The sequence below is a fragment of the Dama dama genome, chromosome 11 (genome assembly GCF_033118175.1).
Source record: "Dama dama isolate Ldn47 chromosome 11, ASM3311817v1, whole genome shotgun sequence".
Taxonomy (NCBI): Eukaryota; Metazoa; Chordata; class Mammalia; order Artiodactyla; family Cervidae; genus Dama; species Dama dama.
This window is the reverse complement of record NC_083691.1, coordinates 78,843,366-78,868,390: the sequence shown is the minus strand read 5'-3', so window position 1 is coordinate 78,868,390 and position 25,025 is coordinate 78,843,366. Positions and strand designations below refer to the sequence as shown.

At 37.1% G+C, this 25,025-nt stretch overlaps 2 protein-coding genes across 4 annotated transcripts in view; one reads left to right on the top strand and one right to left on the bottom strand.

Moving 5' to 3' along the window:
- The window catches only part of EML4 (EMAP like 4), a 151,976-nt gene that overhangs the window by 109,357 nt on the left and 17,594 nt on the right, over positions 1-25,025 (top strand). For all 3 annotated transcript variants that reach the window (XM_061155528.1, XM_061155527.1, XM_061155526.1), the window contains 6 exons: positions 4,360-4,494; positions 4,601-4,736; positions 15,027-15,178; positions 16,272-16,397; positions 16,482-16,613; positions 17,346-17,413. In XM_061155528.1, the coding sequence (XP_061011511.1) occupies positions 4,360-4,494; positions 4,601-4,736; positions 15,027-15,178; positions 16,272-16,397; positions 16,482-16,613; positions 17,346-17,413 (749 nt within the window). The remainder of the gene's footprint in view (positions 1-4,359; positions 4,495-4,600; positions 4,737-15,026; positions 15,179-16,271; positions 16,398-16,481; positions 16,614-17,345; positions 17,414-25,025) is intronic.
- LOC133064968 (RNA-binding protein PNO1-like) lies at positions 17,420-23,139 on the bottom strand. The gene has a single exon (XM_061155529.1). It carries the CDS (start codon positions 22,956-22,958, stop codon positions 22,206-22,208), a length of 753 nt encoding a protein of 250 aa, XP_061011512.1. The 5' UTR covers positions 22,959-23,139; the 3' UTR covers positions 17,420-22,205.

Genomic DNA, 25,025 nt, shown 5'->3' with positions numbered 1-25,025 from the left:
TTCATATGAATACCCCAGCCCACAGTGTATACACATATGTACTAATCATATTTATTAGCCCCCAGTCAGTTTTGCCTCTCAGTGAGGAGCATCGCATTCCACTTAATTGCCCAAGCTGAAAATTTGGATGTCATTCATGACTCCTTTTCCCTCACTTTCACACTCAGCCAGGCAACAGGTGCTTTCAATTCCGTGTCCCTAATGTCTATGTTAGAACTCGTTCTCCCTCTCTCTCTTTTTTTTTTTTTGTAATTTTTAATTTATTTATTTTTTGGCCACACTGCACAGCTTGTGGGATCTTAGTTCTCTGACCATGGATTGAACCCAGGGCCATGGCAGTAAAGTGCATAATCCTAACCACTGGACCGTCAGGGAAGTACCTATATTAGAATTCTTTCATTGCAAATGACTTCAAAACAACTAAAGCAAACTTAATAAGAATTTATAGATTCACATTTAGAAAGTTAAAGAAGAGATCTAGTAAAGGCAGAGAATTTTGCCTCAGGAATGATTTAAGTCAGGGACTAGATCACTGATTTCTGTCCCTCTTAGCTTCTCCCTATGTATTGACCTTATTCTAGGCTTCTGTAGATAAGTTCTGTCCTAGTTTATGTTGCAAAGGATCAGAGATTTGATACATTACTTGTTAATTTATGTAAATTTAAATTCAGTAAGGCAACTTCATAACCTCATTGACAGAAATTAAAAGAAGACCTAAATAATCAGAGGATTGTACATTTATAATGAGTAGAAGATAATATTGTAAAGATGTTGTTAATTCTTCTCTGCATATTGGTCTATACATTTCAATATAGTCAAAATTCCAGCTTGATTTTTATAGAAGTTGACAGGCTGAATATATGAGGAAACATGAATGGGAACGAATAGACAAAATCACCAAGGTTAATGAGGGTGTAAAGTAACTGGAGCTCTTATATACTGCTGTTGGTCATGTAAATTGGTACAGCCATTTTGGACAACTGTTGGGTAGTACCTAGTAAAGTTGAACACATGCATATGCCTACCCCTCTGACCCATCTTGTTGCACTCCTAAGTATAAACCCTAAAGAAAATAATACATGTGTTGACCAAAAGACAAGTAATCAAAAATAACAGAAGCAAAAAAGAAAAGAAAGTTACTCAAATGTCCTATCAATAAGAGAATGGATAAATCAGTGCTGTGGTCTTTCCATGTAAAGGAATACTATAAAGCAATTTGCATGAACAAATTGCAGTGTATATACCAACATTAAATGTATCTCACAAATGTAATGATAAACTAGACACAAAAGAATACCCTCTGTGTTATTCCACTTAAGTAAAACAGACAAGGCTAATCTTTGCTGCTGCAAATCAGGATCATGGTTATTTCAGTGGAGGGAGAGGATAATAACTAGAAGAGGGATCTGGGATGTTAGTAATGTTCTGTTTCTTGCTTTAGATGCTATACACAGATGTGTTCAATTTGTGAGAATTTATCAAGCTGTGTACTTAGGTTTTGTGAACTTTTCTGATTATATAGTATACATTAATAAAAAGTTAAAATATCCTATAAAACTACACTAATACCCAAGTGATGTATTTTCATAGATTACTTCAGTTTATGTCTTGAACATACCACTAGAACTGTGGGTGTGTATACTTAGAAATAGTTATACCAGTGTGTGCTGGTGGCTCAGTTGTGTCCAACTCCTTGCGACCCCATGGACTGTAGCCCTCCAGGTTCCTCTGTCCATGGGCTTTCCCAGGCAAGAATACTGGAGTGGGTTGCCATGTTCTTCTCCAGGGGATCTTCCTGACCCAGGGATTGAACCCGGGTCTCCTGCATTGCTGGCAGATTCTTTACCGTCTGAGCCAACAGGGAAGCCCAGGGAATATTTATAGTTAGCTTTGATTAATCAGTTTGGCATAAGATCTGTCAAGTAGTTTTGTTGGCGTGAAAGCTAAGGACTCTTCAATCAGTCTTTTAAAGATTCTGATTCTGGAAGAGAGATGACTAATTTTGCTTTGTTGTTAATGTATTATCTTTTTCTGCCTTTTTTCCTTCCAGTTTTGTTGAAATATAATTGGCATACAGCCCTGTTTAAGATGTACTGCATAATGATTTGACTTAAATTTGTCATGAAATGATTATTACAATAAGTTTTGTGAACATCCATCATCTCATATAGATAGAAAATAAAAGAAATAGGAACAAATCCTTTTCCTTGTGATGAGAATTCCCCTTATAAGTTTTGTATGTAGCATTCAAGCAATGTTAATAATATGTTTTACATTACATCCTTAGTGGTGTACTTTCTATATATTTCTTTTTTTGTTGAAGTATACTTGATTTCCAGTGTATTAGTTTCAGGTACATAGCAGAGTGATTCAGTTTTTTTATACACACACACACACATATACACAAACATATATGTATACATATATATATACACACACAGGTATATATTCTTTTTCAGATTCTTTTTCCAGTATAGTTATTACAAAATATTGAATATAGTTGCCTGTGCTATATAGTAGGTCCATATTGTTTTATCTATTTTGTATATAGTAGTGTGTATATGTTACTCCCAAATTCCTAATTTATCCCTTTCCCCTTTGGTAACCATAAGTTTGTTTACTATAAGTCTGTTTATGTTTTGTAAATAAAATTCATTAATATTTTTTTAGATTCCACTTTTAAGTGATATCATCTGATACTTGTCTTTCTCTGTGTGACTCCGTTGTTTTTGTTGGTTAGTCACTAAATTGTGTCTGACTCTTTTGCAACCCCGTGGACTGTAGCTCCTCTGTCCATGGGATTTCCCAGGCAAAAATACTGGAGTGGGTTGCCATTTCCTTCTCCAGGGGATCTTCCCACCCAGGGTTTGAACCCGCATCTCCTGCTTGGCAGTTGGATTCTTTACCACTGAGCCACCTGGGAAGGCCCCCCTCACTGACGCCCCCCTCACTGACTTACTGTGATAATCTCTAAGCCCATCCATGTTGCTATAAATGGTATTATTTCATTTCTTTTTATGATTGAGTAATATTCCATTGTATTTATGTACCACATCTTATTTATCCCCTCATCTGTCAGTGAGCATTTAGGTTGCTTCCATGTCTTGGCTATTGTAAATAATGCTGCAGTGAACATTAGGTGCATATATTTTTTCGAATTATGTTTTTTTCTGGATATAAGCCCAGGAGTGGGAGATATATATATAAAAGATCATATGGTAGTTCTGTTTTTAGGTTTTTAAGAATCTCCATACTGTTTTCCATAGTGACTTTACCAATTTACATTCCCATTAACAGTATAGGAGGGTTCCCTTTTCTCCACCCCCTCTCCGGCATTTTTTTTTTCCAGCATTTATTATTTATAGACTTTTTGATGATGGCTATTCTGACTGGTGTGAAGTGATACCACATTATAGTTTTGATTTGCATTTCTCTAATGATTAGCAATATCTAACATCTTTTCTTGTGCCTTTTGGCCATCTGTATGTTTTCTTTGCAGAAAGGTCTATTTAGATCTTTTGCCCATTTTTTCATTTCTTTGTTGGAGACTGAGCTGAATATATTTTTTGGAGATTCGTCTCTTGTTGGTTGAATCGTATGCAAAGATTTTCTCCCTTTCTGTGGGTAGTCTTTTCATTTTGTTTATAGTTTCCTTTACTGTGCAAAAGCTTCTAAGTTTAACTAGGTCCCTTTCTTAGGTTTTTTGGTGGAAAGAGCATAAAAGCTCTTTGTGGTTTTTTGTTTGTTTGATTTTTCATTCTATAGGAATCTATAGTGACCATTCAGCCTTCAGTCTGAGGATGAATCTCTAAATCAGTAATGTTTTCTTGAATGAATGATCAATAGTAATAGTATAAAAACTGGGATTTTTTTAAGACCAAAATGGCAATGTCTTTAAGACAGAATTTGTATTGCTCTTTCATTTGCTAGTTTTAATGTTCTTTCCCCTGAAAGTGCAAGAAATTAAAACTGTAATTTGTATAAATGTCTTTTTAGTGCAGAGTTATTATATATAGATGGCATAAAAGATGATATAATAAGATAAGGACATCAAATTTAAACCATTTTATTCTAAAAATCTATTAAGTTTTTCAGGAAAACAGACGTTGGAAGAAAAGGCATTTCCTTAAAAATTTTCCCTATCTTTGGGACTTCCCTGATGGTCCAGTGGTTAAGGTTCTGTGTTTCCGCTGCCAGGGTCACAGGTTTGATTCCCGGTCAGTGAACTGAGCTCCGACATGCTGTGGGTGGCATGGCCAAAAATTAAAATTCCGTGTCTTTGATTATCAGGACCTGTAACTGGTATTTAATGAAGATAAGGATATACATGCATCTAAAGCTATGTTTCTCTTTTCACAGACAACAAATGAAGTTGTTTTGGCTGTGGGATTCCATCCAACAGATGCAAATATCATAATAACATGTGGTAAATCACATATTTTTTTCTGGACCTGGAGTGGCAATTCACTAACAAAAAAACAGGGAGTTTTTGGGGTAAGGATCAGAATGTTACAACTTCATTATAGAACTTTAATTTTGAGTAAGCATAAAGTCATCATGCCAAAGGGACAAACTGAAAATTCTCACTGTTTCATTGTAGAAATATGAAAAACCAAAATTTGTGCAGTGTTTAGCTTTCTTGGGAAATGGAGATGTTCTTGCTGGAGACTCAGGTGGAGTCATACTCATATGGAGCAAAACTACTGTAGAGCCCACACCTGGGAAAGGGCCTAAAGGTACAGTATTCTCATGTTCAAATCATTCTTTTTAGTTTGCAATGTCACTGTTGCAGTCGCATCTGTTACCCAGACCAGGAGAGAGAGAGCTGCAAGGAGACAGTACGAGAGTCACTAACATACATTTCATTTTTTACAGTTCTTCATAACAACCTTTTTTTAAATCAAATTATTTACTCATTTATTTAGCATATATAGCCTACATTTGACTACCTTTCCTTCCAGGAGATTAATACAAAATAATTAGAAAAGATAATACAGATGCCATGTTAAAAACTATAGAGATTGAGGGAGAAGTCACCCCAGTCTTCAATATTTTGTGAAGCCCTCACAGAAGAAATGGTATTTAAGCTCAACCATAATGAATGTAGAACACTACAGAAGATAGGGAAACTTAATCCCAGATACGGATCAGTGTACATTAAGGGAGAAAAACGGTTATGACTGTGACGCATCCAGGATAGTGTGAATAACTTTGTCATGTGTTAATAGAAACAAGAAATAGCCAGCATGAAGGAATGACACTTCCAGGATAGTGTGAATGAATTTGTCATGTGTTAACAGAAATAAGAGCTAGCCAGCATGAAGGAAATACTGTTTTAAAAAATAGTAGTGTTTTGCAGTTGCTCTTATCAATTTAAACTAATATATACTAAGCCCTTGAAAATTCAAATCGAGATTAAAGATACGGATTTTTTTTAGTTAGTCACAATAAACCTTAAAATTGATTGAGTTCACCATGGAAGAGAGAAGAACTATGAGGCCAAGGATACTTTGTCCCACAATTAGATGACCAGAAAAGAGCCTGCAAGGATTACAGATTTTTAAAAAAGAAAAGTTAGTAAGACAGAACTTTTTATTTAGTGCTCCTGAAAAAGGAAGAGGGGAAAGTTCCCAGAAGTATCAGGAAGGAGGTCTATAAGAAGGTCAAGAAGAATAAGAACCAAGAAAAGACCATTAAAGTTCACAATTTCAATAGAAAAATGAAGGCTGTAGAACAGCTGAGTGTAGAATAGCCAGTTTTTAAATGGAGAATTTTGAGAATCCCAGTTGAAAATGGAATGAAAAGTAGAGTTACTCGAATCAGTAGTCTTTAAGGTTGACTAAACCTAAAAGTAAAATGAGTATTGTGGTGGAAAAAAGATGAAAACTCATAAGAGAGATGGGAATAACTGAATTGGACATCAGAAGAAAGATTATCCTTGAAAAAGAGCGATAACTCTACATTTATTCTGAAACTGGAGCTTTGGAAAACTAGTATCTTATGTGGCTAAGTGACAGAAGTCATGCAGGATTAACATTGCTCTCAGTAAAAGCAGCTCTCTGTTAAAAGCTTGAAGTTATTTTTAAATGGGTAGTATAAGAATAGTATACCTCATGTAATACAGTATACAGTAGTATACATCGTGTAATCAGACTCCATTACTTCAGAATTCTACTTGTTGGAGTTGGGATCCAGCTGAAACCTTAGACCTGCCTGTGAGAAATTAGATTTATCAGAATACTAAAACTGAACACCTGCAAACTTTAGAGGTATCATTTTCTAAGTAGTCATTAAAATGGTTCCTTATCCACTTAAAAAAAAGATGGGCCCAAGAACCTTTTCCTTTCTTTTTTGTTTTTAACTTTTGAAATTTTTTATTGAAGTATAGTTGATTTACAATGCTGTGTTAGTTTCAGGTGGATTGCAAAGTAAATCAGCTATAGGTATATATATATATACACTCTTTATTAGATTCTTTTCTTATATAGGCCATTACAGAGTACTGAGTAGAGTTCCCTGTGCTTATAAGTTACCTGTTTTATATATAGTAGTGTGTATGTGTTAGTCCCAGTCTCCCAATTTATCCCTTCTCCTCCTTATCCCCTCAGTTCAGTTCAGTCGCTCAGTCGTGTCCGACTCTGCGACCCCATCGACCACAGCACACCAAGCCTTCCTGTCCATCACCAACTCCCGGAGTTTACCCAAACTCATGTCCATTGAGTCGGTGATGCCATCCAACCATCTCATCCTCTGTCATCCCCTTCTCCTCCTGCCCTCAATCTTTCCCAGCATCAGGGTCTTTTCAGATGAGTCAGCTCTTCGCGTCAGGTGGCCAAAGTATTGGAGTTTCAGCTTCAACATCAGTCCTTCCAATGAACATTCAGGACTGATTTCATTTAGGATGGACTGGTTGGATCTCCTTGCAGTCCAGGGGACTCACAAGAGTCTTCTCCAACACCATAGTTCAAAAGCATCAGTTCTTCAGCACTCAGCTTTATTTATAGTCCAGCTCTCACATCCATACGTGACTACTGGAAAAACCATAACTTTGACTAGATGGACCTTTGTTGGCAAAGTAATGTCTCTGCTGTTTAATATGCTGTCTAGGTTGGTCATAACTTTCATTCCAATAGTAAGTGTCTTTTAATTTCATGGCTGCAGTCACCATCTGCAGTGATTTTGGAGCCCCCCAAAATAAAGTCTGACACTGTTTTCCCATCTATTTGCCATGATGTGATGGGACCAGATGCCGTGATCTTAGTTTTCTGAATGTTGAGCTTTAGGGCAACTTTTTCACTCTCCTCTTTCACTATCATCAAGAGGCTCTTTAGTTCTTCACTTTCTGCCATAAAGGTGGTGTCATCTGCATATCTGAGGTTATTGATATTTCTCCCAGCAATCTTGATTCCAACTTGTGTTTCATCCAGCCCAGCGTTTCTCATGATGTACTCTGCATATAAGTTAAATAAGCAGGGTGACAGTATACAGCCTTGACGTACTCCTTTCCCAGTTTGGAACCAGTCTGTTGTCCCATGTCCAGTTCTAACTGTTGCTTCCTGACCTGCATACAGATTTCTCAAGAGGCAAGTCAGGTGGTCTGGTATTCCCATCTCTTTCAGAATTTTCCACAGTTTATTGTGATCCACATAGTCAAAGGCTTTGGCATAGTCAATAAAGCAGAAATAGATGTTTTTCTGGAATATTCTTGCTTTTTCTATGATCCAGCAGATGTTGGCAATTTGATCTCTGGTTCCTCTGCCTTTTCTAAATCCAGTTTGAACATCTGGAAGTTCTCGGTTCACATATTGCTGAAGCCTGGCTTGGAGAATTTTGAGCATTACTTTACTAGCGTGTGAGATAGGTGCAATTGTGCGGTAGTTTGAGCAATCTTTGGGATTGCCTTTCTTAGGGATTGGAATGAAAACTGACCTTTTCCAGTCCTGTGACCACTGCCGAGTTTTCCAAATTTGCTGGCATGTTGAGGGCAGCACTTTCACAGCATCGTCTTTTAGGATTTGATTAGCTCAACTGGAATTCCATCATCTCCACTAGCTTTGTTTGTAGTGATGCTTCCTAAGGCCCACTTGACTTCGCATTCCAGGATGTCTGGCTCTAGGTGAGTGATCACACCATCGTGATTATCTGGGTCGTGAAGATCTGTTTTGTACAGTTCTTCTGTGTATTCTTGCCACCTCTTCTTAATATATTCTGCTTCTGTTAGGTCCATACCATTTCTGTCCTTATTGAGCCGATCTTTGCATGAAATGTTCCCTTGGTATTTCTGATTTTCTTGAAGTGATCTCTAGTCTTTCCCATTCTGTTATCTTCCTCTATTTCTTTGTACTAATCACCGAGGAAGGCTTTCCTATCTCTCCTGCTATTCTTACCCCCTAGCAGCCCTCAGTTTGTTTTCTGCATCCGTAACTCTTATTTCTGTTTTGTAGATAAGTTATTTTGTACCTTTTTGTAGATTGCACAAGTGCCTTAATAGCTGTTGGATAACACAGTTATTTGTAATATAGAAAGATAGTCCCAATTACTACATTTGTGGTACACATTCTCCCTTTCTCATCTCCTTTTCCGAACATAGCAACAGACTAAAGGATTCACTCTCCCCTGGACTGAGCCTGGAGGTATCTGTGAGAGCAGCGTGCGTGGCCATGTGGTAAAATGGGAGCAGAGAGAAAAAAAGAATAAATTCATAGTTAGTCCCGTTCTTCTTTTTGTTTTTCTCACTACAGCTCCTCTTCCCACCCCCAGTAGTGGGCCTTGGAGTCCATTCAGTACTACCTCAAATTAGTTTTCCTTAAAAATACAGATATATTTTATTCTCAAGTCTCATTTATGCTCAAATATACAGGTCCACTTTGTCCTTTTCTATGGTACATGAAGAGATCAGAGGAAAGGCACTGAAAATAGCCTTTTTTCACATACACACTAATATATATAAAATATATAATCAGCAACAACCTACTGTATAGAACAGGAAACTCTATATTCGATATTCTATAATAACCTTTACAGGAAAAGAATCTGTAAAAGAATAGATAATGTATAACTGAATCACTTTGCTTTATACCTGAAACTAACACAACATTTTCTATCAACTATACTCCAAAATAAAAATTAAATTGAAAAAAATAGCATTTATTCAACCCTATTTATCCGTACTGTTTAAGGGCAATAAAACTGAAACAGTATCCAGAGAACCATATATAATACTTCCTTCAAGGTAGAAGGTTATGAGAGAAAAATTAAACACCTTGTTCTAGAGTCAGTGGATTGGAAGTAGAGAGAGATTCTTTATTAGTAGGAGAGGGAGAAAGAAAAAGGAGGTTATGGGGAACCAGCCTGAGGTTCCTGAGACATTTCCCTGAGGATTTTTTTTTTTTTATTTGTGACATTACTGTCTTCCACTTCACACCCCTTTTCCATGTATGAAAGTCGCTCAGTAGTGTCCAACTCTGCGACCCCATGGACTATACAGTCCATGGAATTCTCCAGAGATCCTTCCCCAGGGATCGAACCCAGGTCTCGCGCATTGCAGGCTGATTCTTTACCAGCTGAGCCATAAGGGAAGCCCTTTCCATACATAAAAACCAAGAATTGAAGACATCTGTTAATTAGCCGAGAGCCTTCAGAACTAGCAGTTGAAATGAGTTCTCTCATTTCAATTTGATGATCTTCCACCATCATCATCCTTAGTGTGAGCAAGTGACCATATGTGCAGTTTGAGGCATCATGGCGGATGGACAGTAAATTCCTTCCAGTCCTGGCACCTGGCCTGAGTGCTGTAGCCATTGCAAAGTAAATCACCAGTTATGATGAAAGGAGGTAACCCAAGAACAGTCAGATGAGAAAGGTGATTAGGACAAGACCTGGGGAAGGGACCTGTCTAGAACCTCCTTGCCCTCTCCAGGAATAACACTCTGTCCAGGTCTCCATGTGTTCACTGACCCAGAAGCTCTGGTTGAGGATCCTTAAGAAAAAAGAGAGAAGAGCAGTATTATCAGTTACCCTTCCCACTCTCTTTTCTTTTTCTTCCTACTCTCTTTTCTCTTTCCTAGAAGGCATATATTTTCAGTATCAGAAATGACGGGAACAGTATTATATTATCAAAACAGTGACTTAAATTGTTGACATATATTATCCTACCTGTCTGAGAGTTTAGATATAAATGCACCCTTCATTGGCCTTAGTGTGCAAGATGAGAGGCTGGTAAAGATTCCGAATTGTTTTTATTTATTTTTGTTTTTGTCTGAAAAACTGGTGCCTTACCCTTTGTGCAGAGAAAATCTACATAGGCACAAACAGAAAACAGAAAATCTAATCTTGCAAGCTGCTGAAATTTGCTATGTGACTGACCCTATTATGGGCGAACTTGCTGAGAATTTAGTTTCTTCCTTTATATGTGGAGTTTTCCATTATGTAAGTAAGGCTAGAAAGGATTTGGTGAGTTTAGTAAAATAAATGTGTAAGACGGGATCAGAACAGGTGTTCATAGTTTCCATTTCTAAATTCTTGCCCCAAATTTTAATAGATTGATACAGTTTACATATTCCCTAATAAGATATTTCTGTACCCATGGCAGTCTTTATCAACCAAAATTTCAGTATACTGTCATAATTGCATCTGATAAAGGGACTTTAGGAAATTGCAGGAAAAAATGTATAATTTCACAGCTAATTCTTTTATTCTAGTGAATAGAAGACAAACAAAAACTGTTTTATGTCTCATAAGGAGCTCAGTTGCTTCCAAACCACTTTTTCCTTATCTTAAATGTAAATTAAGGAGAATCTTCAAAGTAATTAGTATTTTCTGTTTCCTGTGTTTCCAGTTTTATAATATTTTCATATATAACCTTGTCTAGCTTAATATATATAGTTTTTAATATGTAACCTTATGTATAATGACTTGATACTTGCATGTACTGCAGAATGATTACCAAAATAAATTAACATGCATTACCTCACAGTTACAATTTTTTTTTCTTGTGATGAGAACGATATTTGTGTGTACTGCAAAATGATTACCAAAATAAGTTTAGTTAACATGCATCACCTCACAGTTATAATTTTTTTCCTTGTGATGAGAACTTCTAAGATCTGCTCCCTTAACAACTTTCAAAAATACTTTAAAGTATATAGTCACCATGCTATGCATTAAATTTCAAAGTTTATACCTTTTGACTGCCTTCACACATTTCTTCTACCCCCACCCCCACCTCTGACAACCACCAGCCTGTTGTCTTTCTGTGAATTCTTTTTTTTTTTTTAGATTCTACACATAAGTGAGATCTCATTGTATTTATTTGTCTTTCTCTGACTTTTTACACTTAGCTTAATGTCCTCAAGATTCATTTATGTTGCATATGGCAGGATTTCTATCTTTTTTAATCCCATTGTGTATATAACCACATCTTCTTTATCCATTCATCCATCTGTGGACACTTAACGTTGTTTCAGTATTTTCTGTTTCTTACTTGGGTACAAAGTGTTTGTTGTTCCCTACATATATGAAATAGTTCAGAGTTTTTCTTACATGAAAAATTTCAGGATTCTTTAAGTTGAGGGGGAGGTTGAAAGTATCTATACCCCCCTTAAAATGTTCATTATTCTTAAATCTTTACCAGGTTCCTTAAAGGAACTTCGAAACACCATTTCACCAAATAATCAACATGGGTACATTTGCACATTGCTGAGAATATAACGGGATTCCTGGGTGAGTCAGTGGTAAAGAGTCCGCCTGCCAGTGCAGGAGATGTGGGTTCAGTCCCTGGGTCGAGATCTCCTCAAGAAGGAAATGGCAACCCAGCTCCAATATTCTTGCCTGGGAAATGCCATGGACAGAGGAGCCTGGCGGTCTACAGCCCATGGGGTCACAAAGAGTGGACACGACTTAGCGACTGAGTACACATACAGAAATATAACATAAATTTTAAAGTCTCCCTAACATTGGATTCTATACTTAAATAGGCACAGAAAGCCCTCCAAACAGTCTTTATTTGGCAGTCAAGATAAACTTGCTTTTTATGGAAACCTTGTTTCTGTTAGAGTTGAGAATAAAGGGGGGATTTGCAGTTAAGCTTGTATAGACTTGGCCATGATTGTGCCTGGAGGTACAGTAGGTTTTTAAATACAAGGATAATTATTTTTCTTGGCAGGTATTTCAAACATTATTTGGCTTAAATTAGAATGTCAGAAATATAGGCCCATGAGAAGGAAATCTTCGACTATAAATTACTTTGTAGGTAAATACTATCTAAAGTAGAGTATTTTTATTCTTGATGGAGCATTTGTTCTTCAGTTTTTCCATTTTCTAAGATTCTGTCTTTCTAGGAAGATCTTAAGTGTTTAACAAGGTATTTGTTATGTTTAGAAGTAGGGAAGACTGAATTAAAAATAGAAAAGCTGTATTTCACTTTCCTGCTTTCTGATGGAGAGTTGTAAAACACCACACCCCTGCATTTTATAATTTCTCACATGGTACTCTCAGACTGCTTTTGTTAATTTGACCATGCATGAGAAAAATAATCTCATGCTCCCTCTCGCCCCTCACCCCCACTTTTAACTGCCCAAATAAAGCCAGCAATACTCGCAGAAAGTTCACGTCTCTCAGATGTTCTTTCTCTCTTGATCACATCAGAGCCGTGATAGATAATTGGCTGGGTATCCTACTGGACACAGTTGTGTTGTTCAGTGTTTAAAGTATTTTTAGGTGATGAATGTTGATGTGAGCTGAGGCAGTTGACCTGAATAGCAAGTTTGTTGGAGCTTTGCTCCCAGCTCTGCTGAATCAGGCAAGGTCTACTCCAAAGCATGCAGGCCCTTTCCTTTCTCCTTGCCAGAGATACCCATCTATTAAGTTATTTGTGCCACTAGCTGCCTCACACTGAGTAATATTGAGAGTCAACTATAGCATAATTTTTTTAAGATACCAAAGCCGTACAAATTTTAGTTAATATTAACATACAGTGACAGCTCAAATGGTAAATGAACAATCTCAGTTAACATCTTTTATACTTTACATACCATAAAATTTTATCATTTTAAAATGTACAATTCAGTGATTTTTAATATATTCAGAGTTGTGTAATTATTACCACTGTCTAACTTCAGAATATTTTTATCACCCCAAAATGGAATACTGTGCCCATTAGCAGTCACTTCCCATTCCTCTCTCTCCTCAGTCACTAGCAACCACTTGCCTTCTTTGGATTTGCCTGTGTTGGACAGTTCATGTAAATGGAATTGTAAAATATATTGTCTTTTGTGAACAGCCTCTTTCAGTTGCATCTTAATGTTTTCAAGGTTCATCCATGTTATTGCATGTATTAGTACCTCATTCCTTTTTGTCACTGAATAATACCACATTTTGTTTATCCATTTGTCAGCTGATGAGCAATTTTATTAGAAAATGGACAGTTTTTTTACAGTTTGTTGAGGTATAATTGACACATAACTTTGTGTAAGGTATACAATAAGGTGATTTGCTATATGTTTATCTTGCAAAATGATTGCTGCAATAAGTTTAGTTAACATCCATCACTTCACGTAGTTAGAGATTTTTCTCTTGTGATGAGAACTTTTAAGATGTACTGTCTTAGCATCTTCAAATGTATGATACTCTGTTGTTAACTGTAGTCACCATGTTACACATTAAATTCTCAGAACTTATAGCTGGAAGTTTGTACCTTTAACCGGCTTCATCCATTTCCCCCACTGAATAGTTTTTAAACTTAATTTCCACCCCACCCCCAACCCCGCCCCTGCCAAGGGAATCTAAGGTGTATTTTATTGACTGACTGGTCATGTTTAAACCAGGCTCTACCTGGCCATTATGAACCTGGTAATTAGTCTGCAAGATACCATCTTCCAAAAAGCTTTTAGTGTGTTTTTTTTTTTAAAGCATTGAGTATTTAAAATAAATTTTGTTTTGCACATTGCGTACAAGCTGCCCCTGCTTTCTATTTATTCATTTATTTTTAATTTTTTTAACTGGAGGACACTTGCTTTACAGTGCTGTGTTGGCTTCTGCCGTACATCATGAATCAGCAATAAGTATACATTTATCTCCTCCCTCTCGAGCCTCCCTTCCGCCCCATACCCCTTCTCACCCCTCTAGGTCATCACGGTCAGCAGGCTAAGCTCCCGTAACTCTAGGAAGACCTTCTCTGAGTAAGGCATCGTGAATACCAAGGAAAAGGGCTTGAGTACCAAACTCTTTTATCTTCAGATAAAAAGAGGCTTTGATTATATTTTTATACCTGCCTTGTTCCTTCCTGGGTGCTTGTGAAGTGCTAAGAGCATACAAGAAAGCCGGGCCATCGTTGAGCTCTCACACTGGTATAGCTGTCAGTTTTTAAAATACTTCTCTGGTTGGTCCAAAGCCACTGCTCCAAGCCACCAGTGCCTCTTCTGCCCCATACCTTCCCCAGTATCTCAGCAAATAAAAGGGGTTATCCTTGGCAGAGCAGAAGGTCTCCAGGTCAACAGTGGTTAAATGTTAAACATTATGACTTGCCCCAAGAGGAAATGAAGACTCTTGTGCAAACTTAAAGGAACACTAAATATAAGAGACTTGAGTTCCGGTCACAGCTTTGTCACTAGCTAACCATGTGGTGTTGGTTAAGCCAGTTCTATACCTGTGTGCTTAGTTATAAAATCAGAGGAGTAATATCTACCTGAACTGTTAAATGAGATGATTCTAAGAGATAGTAAAGTTCTGAGGCTAATATATCCCCTCCTGTCTGTGGAATTGTCACTACTTTAGCCTACCTTTTTGTAAGAATATATTTTGAATTATTTTCAGAGTAACTAAATATAGGCATGAATGCCAAAGATTTTATTAAGCTTTGCTATCTGCCTTGTGGAAGAATTGGCTGGAAATAGATTTTTGATCGTTGAGTCATGAGAACTTCTGATTACTTACTCTGTAGTTCTGCTGAAGTTTTTTCCCAAAAAGACACTAAAATCTGATGGAAAGTGTTATGACTAGTGTTTCTATTTTACCCCTCATTATGTTAGGTGTTTATCAGATCAGCAAACAAATCAAAGCTCATGATGGCAGTGTGTTCACACTTTGTCAGATGAGAAATGGGATGTTATTAACTGGAGGCGGGAAAGACAGAAAAATAATTCTGTGGGATCATGATCTGAATCCTGAAAGAGAAATAGAGGTAAGGATGAAAACAGAACATAAACATTTTAAAATGTTAAACCCTCTAAACTCATGTCTTTTGTCCCACATTAAGATAACTTACACTTTTTTGGAAAATTTGGTATACATTCTTGTCATTTCATTCCCTTGAAATAAACCAGGAAAAAAAGGACTATTCACTAAGCCAAATAATTTGAAAGAATAAGAAAAATGGGCAGAATAATTAACTTGCTTACTTATTTCTGACATTATTTTTTAGTGACCCAAAAATAATCACATAACCATATAAACTTAAAATTTGCCAGACATTTATCAAATATTCTATTCCATGGTATACAAGATGACCAGCTTAATTTTAAAATTCAAAAATAATCTTCTAAATGATGGGCTTAATAATAATTGCTGATTATATCTCTGTGTATGTCTGCTTCATGGTATAAACGAAGTATGTCCATAAAACCTAACAGGATTTATGTGTTCAGTGAAAGTTGAATTGAGATCTCAAGAAGTGAAATGGTTTAGAATAGTGTTTTAAATCACTGATTGTCAGAGCAAAGGCAAATCTCACAGTTCAATATTGCTTCTGTTTGTTGGTGACTTAAAGTTTGAATTTACGCGCAGTCTTCTCTACTTACAACATGCTTTGCAGACAAAATCTCTTAAACAGAGAATTCTGACGCACTGCTCTTGGATTTTATTTCCAAGAAGATATATGCCCATATTATAAACAAAGAAATTTGTCTCAGGCTAAATGGCTTACCCAAAATAATATAACCAGTAAGTAGCAAAATCAGGCCACAGTCTTCATGTAATCTCTCAGAACTTTTTATCCCCTACTCATAATCCTTCTCTTGAAATTATATAAAGTGTGAATTTAAAATTGAAGCATAAAAATGAAATTGAAGCAAAGAATGTTGAAAATGCATTATAACTTCTGTGTATAAAATGTAAATGTCTGAATAAATAATTTATTAATATAAAATTACCTTGTACTTTCAAATTTGAAATTCGGTCATTTATTACCGCATAATTGTGTACAGCTATAACTTCAGTCTACAGGTTGATTAATACATTGTATTGTGTGTTTGGTGGCTTTATAAATTTTTTTTTAGGTTCCTGATCAGTATGGAACAATCAGAGCTGTAGCAGAAGGAAAGGCAGATCAGTTTTTGGTTGGCACATCACGAAACTTTATTTTACGAGGAACATTTAATGATGGCTTCCAAATAGAAGTACAGGTAAGCTGTATGATTTTAACCATTAACTGAAAATTTTGATGATACACTTTGTTTCTTATAATAATGGGCATGTTTCTTTTTCAGGGTCATACAGATGAGCTTTGGGGTCTTGCCACACATCCCTTCAAAGACTTGCTCTTGACTTGTGCTCAGGACAGACAGGTGTGCATGTGGAACTCGGTGGAACACAGGCTGGAATGGACCAGGCTTGTAGATGTGAGTAAAGCAAAATGTGATTATAATTTCCCCACAGAAATTCCCTAAAACTGGCAGTTGGTAGCAGCAAAGCAAAAAGGACTCAGTATTAGTTAAAACCAGGTGTATTGCTATAGTTCAGTAAGGAGGAAGGAATAAGGGGAGAGTGTTTAGTTACAAAGTACATCATGAACCCACTCCAAAGAAGCAAGTTAACAGGATAGAAGCTCAACTTAGAATTCTGTCAGGTTCAGTAGTAAAAATCAAGAATATTTCACATCTTTATGGAGTGTTAATTGTTACGGACATGTTTGGGCTGCTGGTGGTGGGGCAGTTGGGTTCAGTAAGTACTACTCACTAACAGATTCTACTGTCTTCTTTTTGAGTTGGTCTCTTACTGTGTTTCCTCCCTACCCCACCCAGATATTCACCTTTTCTAGCCTAAAAGGTGTATACACGTTCTTTGCAGACTCTAAAGAACTGTACAAATGTTTGTTGTTACCCTTATTACTGTTCCACTGCCTCGCCGCAAGCTGGTGGGCCTTTCCCCCTCCCACTCTGCCAGCATGTCCCCTTCCTGCTCTGAAATTCTTTTTCCTCTTATGTCCCTGTGGTATTCCCATTGGCTGTAGTAAAGTTGATTGAGATTCCATGTTTATGTGAAACAAGTTGTTTTCAAATGTTTGCCACTCTTCCCGTAGATCTAGGGAGACTTTCTCGTGTGCTCCCAACAGCTCTCTGTCTCTCTTCTAGGAACCGGGACACTGTGCAGACTTTCATCCAGGTGGCACAGTGGTGGCCGTAGGAACGCACTCAGGCAGGTAGGGTCTCCAAGGGAAACGTGAGCGGAGTACTCTTAAGTGGTGGGGCATTTAACCCAGGAATGTTCTCTGTCTGGTCTGGAGAATTGGTCTTTTAAGTGGCACAGCTTTATACCTTTTGCTCTTTTCTGTTACGTATACTCATTTAATTGCTCAGTAATTTCTTGTTAAGGACCTACCATTTGTTAGACCCAATTGTGAGAGTTCAGGCTCCATCGCAGCACAAGGCAAAAACCCCTGCCCCCATGGAGTTCACACTTCAACGTGTGTCAGGGGTGGAGGCAGAATAAAAAATAAGCCTTAACTAATGAAGTTAGTTACTAACTAATTAAGTTAGAAAAATGAAGAGCTATGATGGGGGAGGGTTGAGCATAGGAAGAGGGATCTGGAAGGGTACAGTTACAAAATGATAAACAAGGAGGTCAGGACAGGCTTCACTAAGGAAGGTGGCAGTTCAGCAAGACTTGACCATCCCTTGTGACATTTTCTATGGTATCAGAAAACTTCTGTCCTCGTTATCTTTAAAAAGGGAAGGAAATCGAATCTGAAATAACCCAGTTGAGCTTTTGTTTGAGCTATAGCTTTTTTCCTTCTTGAATGCTACACAGGTAAATAATAAAGGTATGTTTCTTGAAATTGTTATTAATTACTTATCTTTGCAGACCTTGTATAGTACCTTTCCAAGGCTATTAAGTAATATATATTTATTATTTGATTTTTTAATTGTCCTTTTTATTGCCTCTGCTAGTAAGTAGCCCTCATCACAAATAGCTTAGTTTCTGTTTTAAAGAGGCAGAGGAAAAATATAAAGTCAATTTTCAAAAGTTAAACCCATAAAAAATGTGGAATGCTGATTTCTAATAAGGTGAAAGTATTGTGAACACACTTATATAAATATTTTTATGAATGTAACAAATATTGCAAATCATCCAGTTTATTTCAGTTCAGTCACTCAGTCGTGTCCAACTCTTTGTGTCCCCATGGACTGCAGCACGCCAGGCTTCTCTGTCCATCACCAACTCTCAGAGCTTACTCAAACTCATGTCCATCGAGTCGGTGATGCCATCCAACGATCTCACCCTCTGTCGACCCCTTTTTCTCCCATCTTCAATCTTTGCCAGCATCACGGTCTTTTCTAATGAGTCAGTTCTTCGTATCAGGTGGCCAAAGTATTGGAGTTTCAGCTTCAGCATCAGTCCTTCCAATGAATATTCAGGACTGATTTCCTTTAGGATGGACTGGTTGGATCTCCTTGCAGTCCAAGGGACTCTCAAGAGTCTTCTCCAACACCACAGTTCAAAAGCATCAATTCTTCGCTCTCAGCTTTCTTTATAGTCCAACTCTCACATCCATACATGACTACTGGAAAAACCATAGCTTTGACTAGATGATTTATTTAATTCCAGTTTACTTAATTCTAACTAAATTTAGCCATTTAGAGTTTTTTTCTAATCAAGATTTCCCCTTTGGCTGTTAGATACAAATTAATACCTCCGGAAAATCAAAACATTTTCAAAATCCTCATTTACAGTGCTCAGAATCACGGAAGAACAGGTCTTTAAGGTAAAGATAAACTTTGAAATGTGGGTATGTAATTAGAGATGTTATTTGAGTGGTTCTGAAATAGTGGAATTTTAGAATTAGGCTGCTTGGGAGCATAATTGGTGATAACTTACAAATATAGATGGCTTTCCTATCTCAGATTTCGTCAAAATACATGTCATTAATAGATTGTTACTTGGACTAAACAGGCATATGGCAGGCCACTTTGTAGAATTTGGAGGAAATTTATTTCCTGTTTTACAAAAAATATATGTCTTAAGCATGTAAGAATCACCTAAACTATAGTGGTGAACTGGCTTTCAGGAAACTACAAAGGAGTTTACTTCAGATCTGTTTTGGGGGCAGCTAAACAGGTATTACAAATGCTAATATCAATGAAACAGTAATAAGAAGAGCTACCATTTATTCACAGTCTGATGACACACCTTGTACTGAATTATTTTCATATTGTACTTTAAATTTTAACAAGAATGCAACAAAATGTTCATTAATATCTCCTTTGCACAAACAGGAAACCCAAGACCCAAGTCACGTGAGTCACTTGTGCTTGAGCTGGGATTTAACTCAGGTTCTATATGATTCAAGTTCTATGTGGTTTTAAAGCTTGTCTCTTTCCAGGACTCCACCAGTCCACTTTTGAGATGTGCTTATGGTGTTTGTAGTATTACTTAGAAATATTGCAAGGAGAGTTTATCTTAGAAGGTTAAGTCACTGCCTGACATAGTGACTTAAAAGCATTTACTGTGTCTAATAAGGAGTTCAGCACTGAGTGAAGTAGGAAGTGCTAGAAGGACTTGAATCATTAAGACTCAACCCCTTCACTGGATGCATGTACAATATATATATATGTGTACATACAGAGCCCCAGTTTTTAATGAAAAGCAGATCTGATGAAACTTACTTTCTAACATTTAGTATAACTGTGAAGTCATCATTAACAAATTTAAAAGGAAAAGTTACTTAATGTAAGTGATTTAGCTAAGCCAGTTGTTTCCTTTTGGAGTTGTGAGTAGGAAAAACCTTAGGAATGAGTGATATAACTCAAAAGTGCTGTCAGTCAGTTCTTTCTCGTGTAGAGTTGGGGATTGTTTAAAATCTAGGGGAGATGTAGTTATCAGTGTTCATTTTCCTGCCTTTGATTCTTAGAGAACTTTTCTTATTTATTATTATTTTTTGCATGGGTCTGTGAACACCTGGCTCTATTGTCTAAAACAAAATTCCTCGGTGTAACCGTTCAGATTATTATCACTGACCCTAAGCCTGCAAAAAATCACACTGGGGGCAAGAATTTTTTTTTTAAGTTTAATACAGCACATTATCCAAATTGTTCATGATCCCGAAAAGGTGACTAGCAACACGTTTAAAGATGTGTTCATGTCCATATCTAGAAATCTTCTACTTGTAATCAAGAAGTAAGCACAAGTGTGAATAAATTATCACAATGATAAATAAAATTATCATTTTAAAAGACTATATTATGAATACAATTTCTAAGGGAAAATATGAAATGCATGGCCCTAAGTGGACACACTGCTTCCTTAACATTGCTATTCCTTATATATTAATAGTAAGGAGTCTTTTTAATAGCTTTATTGAGATTTAATTCATACCTTAAAATTCACCCTTTTAAAGTATACAGTGCAGTAGTTTTCAAGAAGTTCACAGCATTGTGGAACCTTCATCACAAGCTACTTTGAGAACATTTCATTAACCCTGAAAGAATCCCTGTATACTATAGCAGTCATTCCTCATTACCCCAACCCACTTCCAGCCCTGAGTAACTGGTCTACCTTCTATTTCTATAGATTTGCCTATTCTGGACATTTCATATAAATACAATCATATAATTGTGATTTGTGACTAGTTTCTTTCACGTAACATGTTTTGAAGGTTCATGTATGTTGTACAGCATGTATCAGCATTTCATTCCCTTTTGTCACCAAACATCCCATTGTATGGCTGTACCTCAGATAACCATGTGAATTAATATTTCCGCTTTACGACTGCTGTGAATAGTGCTGCTGTAAGCAGTCATACACAAGCTTTCGTGTGGACAAATGTTTTCTGTTCTCTTGGGTATACACCAAGGAGTAGAGTGAACTACGTTTAAAACATTTTAAGGAGCTTCCAAATTGTTTTGCACAACAGTTATACCATTTTACAATTCGGCCAGTAAAATATAAGGGTTCCAATTTCTCTACATCCTCACCAACAGTTATCATTGCCTGTGTGTTGATTACAGCCGTCCTAATGGCTGTGAAGTGCTTTTTCATTGTTTTAATTTGCATTTCTCTGATGGCTAATGATGTTGAGTATCTTTTTCATGTGTTTAGTGGTTATTTATGTATGGCCTCTTTAGAGAAATGTCTCTTCATATCCTGTGCCTATCTTTGAATTGATTTGTCTTTTTATTCTTAGTTGTAAGGGCTCTTTATATGTTCTGGATATAGTACCTCATCAGATGTATGACTTGCAACTATTTTCTCTCATTCCAGTGGTTGTCTTTTCACTTTCTTTCTTTCTTTCTTTCTCTAATATTTATTTGGCTCTGTTGGGTCTTAGTTGTGGTACCCAGGACCTTTCATTACAGCGAGTGGTCTCCCTAGTTGTTGGCATGGTGTGCAGGCTTAGTTGCCCCACAGCATGTGGGATCTTAGTTCCCCAACCAAGGCTCAAAAACAAGTCCCCCCCCCATTGCAAGGCAGATTCTTTTTTTTTTTTTTTTAAGGTCTGACTGCTTTTATTGAACACTTATATTTACAAACTGCAAAAATAGGTACAAAGATTAGTCTTTTCTTATTTCACAGGGTATATTCAAACTGCTGTTTATGACCTGGGTCTAAAATATTCACACACCACTCACTATTTAAGGGTCACAACTCAGATTTTCTGAGATAATTCTGTTAATTAGAACTGACAGAGAAGAAATGTTTACAAATTTAGAAAACATAAATTTATAAATAAAAAACTCAGAAAATAAAGAACTGTTGCTTAAAATAAGAGGTGCCCCCCCAAATAAGAGGATTATAAACTATGCAAACCTGCTACATGTAATTTAAAATGGAAACAATGATAAATTATACTCAATGTGCTAGTGTAATAATGGTACCCATGACTGAAAAGTTCTTCATACGGTGTCCGGTGACCACATGTAGAAGTAAACGTGTAGAAGTAAAGTCTTTTTCTCTATAGAGATCAAAGATTAAAAGTCCTTGATGCGAAATCAGAATCAGTCTGCTGCTCTGCTAGCCACAGCTCGAATATTGCCATAAACCTTTGATGGAGGATTTCCCAGAATGAGGTTGCAAATGGCGGTTCTTGCCATCTTGATGTTTTGAAAAGAACCAAGGATGTGAACTTTCACGTCAGCTAAAACTATCCACGTCCGGGTCACGTTCTCGATGGTGAATTTGGTTTTTCCTCCTTTGCCAGCAATTCTGCCTATTGCCCTGGACAGGTGGTCTCCCTTTAAAGGTTTAACATCTGTAATTTCAAAGGACTCCAGAAAGAGGTCATCCAGTCTAATAAGGGCAAGTGCGTCCTCCACCTGAAACCCAAGAATGAAGGCTTTCACAAAATCAGCTGCTTTTGTCAGAGCGCTAACATCTTTGGTTTCTTTACAAGTTCTGATTTCAACATTCCTCGATTTCAAGTTAAAGCATATCTGAAGTCCCAAATGCTCCACAATAGGAGTAAATATCTTCAGCCAGTTCTCTTTTAATGGCGTGTATCTGTTAGCTGGGACTGGAATTTTCCTGGTTTCTTCTTTCCCACTCAGGAACCCGTCCCCGGAGAGGGGCGGGAAGACGGGCCTCTTTGCGGGTCGGGCCTCCTCGGTGTCCATGGAGGTCGCGTCGCCTCCCTCCTCCAGCGTGGACGGCTGCTCGGCCTGCCGTTTCTTCGCCCGCCGGCCACCTTTGCGGGTGACCTGGCAGAAGCCGTCCTCGGTCAGCGGGCTCTGTGCCTCCATCACGGTTTCCATTCTCCAGAACCTCCAGCCCCAACCTCTGCTTCCAGCTCCCGCAAGGCAGATTCTTAACCACTGGACTGCCAGTGGAAGTCCCCCTTTTAACTTTCTTAATGGTAACTTTTATTGCATACAAGTTTAAAATTTTTATACTGTACCATTTATCTGTTCTTTCTCTTGGTCTTAAACATTGACTACAACATTTTCTTCTAAGAATTTTGTAGTTTTATCTCTTACCTTGAGATCTCAATTTATTTTGAGTTAATCTTTGTATATGATATGAGCTAATCTTTGTATAGATATTCAACCTCATTCTTTTGCATATGGATATCCAGTGTTGCAGCACTGTTTCTTTCTTTTTTTTTTAGCACTGTTTTTGAAAAGACTTTTCTTCCTGCAGTGAAGACTCGAAACCCTTGTTGAAAATCAGTTGACCATAATTGGGTTTCAATCTGGATTCTCACTTATATTCCATTGATCTCTATGTTCATCCTATGCAATACTGGTCTTGATTATTATAGCTTTGCATTATGTTTTGAATTGGGAAATGTGAGTCCTCCAACTTTGTTCTTTTTCGGGGTGGTTTTAGCTATTCAGGATTCCTTGAATTCTACGTGATCAGCTTGTCAGTTTTGCAAAGAAGCCTTGATAAGGAGTGTTTTCTTCTTTATAGATGAGTTTGAATATGTCACTATTTTAATAATATTAAGCCTTCCAATTTCTGAACAGGTGTTTTTCCATTTATTTAGATCTTCAACTTTCTTCAAGGATGTTTTTAGTTTTTAGGGTACAAATTTGCACGTTTGTTAAATTGTACCAAAGTATTTCATTTTCTTGATGCCATTTTGAATGAAATTGTTTTCTCAGTTTCATTTTTGGAATATTCATTGCTGGTATATGTAAATACAACTTCTTTTTGCATATTGATCTTGTATTACTTGAATAAACAAGCAGTAATACTTGAAGATCAACAGAGAAATTACTGTGAACCTGAGTGGTCAGAGAGCACCTCCCAAAGGAGGTGGAGCTGGTCCTGCCTTGTAGGAGTTCTGAGATCTTAAGAAGGCAGTGAAGAGTCAGGAGCTCATATCAAACAGCGGAAGTGGATTGAGCCAACGCAAGAAACTATGAACTAACTAAAATAGAACATTCCTTAAAGGTCTCTTGATAGCTAAACAGTGGAATCCAGACTTCTTAGCCTGGCGTTTAAAGCCCATTAAAAATCTCTCCCTCACCATTCCAGCCAGAGTGGTTAAGTTGTTGTCCTTCAGATACACCTCAGTCCTTTCTGTCCTTTCTCACCTGTTCCTCTCCTTTTGATTCTCAGCACATTTGATAGAATGAAATCCCAAACCACCCACATCCTCAGTGATTACTCCCTGCTCTGAAACGTCATGATCCTTCATGATCATAAAAGCAGTTGGGAAAAAGTTACAAACCTGCCACCCAGAGGATACACTTTATATGATGATGAATATTTTTTAATGCATTTTATGAACAGATAACAGATTCATTTAGAGACTTTAACATATGATACTTTCCAGCTCTGAAATCTTATGCTTCTCCTTTTGCCACTAAAGAAATCAATATGTGTGTGTTTTTTTTTTAATCATCAAATTATGGTGGTAGTGTGTGCGGTTATTTGACTTACAATCAAATTAGTTTAAATATATGGCCAAAGATTTCCCACCTCTGATGCTGAGCAGTTCCATTTAGAAAGATCCTTTAGGCCACATAGAGCCCCATAATGATTCTTTGAAGCAGAAGCTTGGTTCCAGAGTATATACTCTAGATTAGAATGAGAATGCAATTCAGCACAGTGAAAACTTAAATTATTTATTTGTAGAAAATTTCCTTTACTTCTCCATACTTTCATTAAGGATAGAGGTCCTGAGCTAGAAAGTCTTTTCTGAAGGTAGAATGTGAATTCATGCACTGAAAAGGGTGGGAGCCTTAAAATTATTGCTGTATACTTTTCACAACAAAGTTATTTTAATTATTACTAAAACTTACTCGCCACGAGTGAAAGAATTAATCTCTGATAGCTTCCCACATAGCTCAGCTGGTAAAGAATCTGCCTAC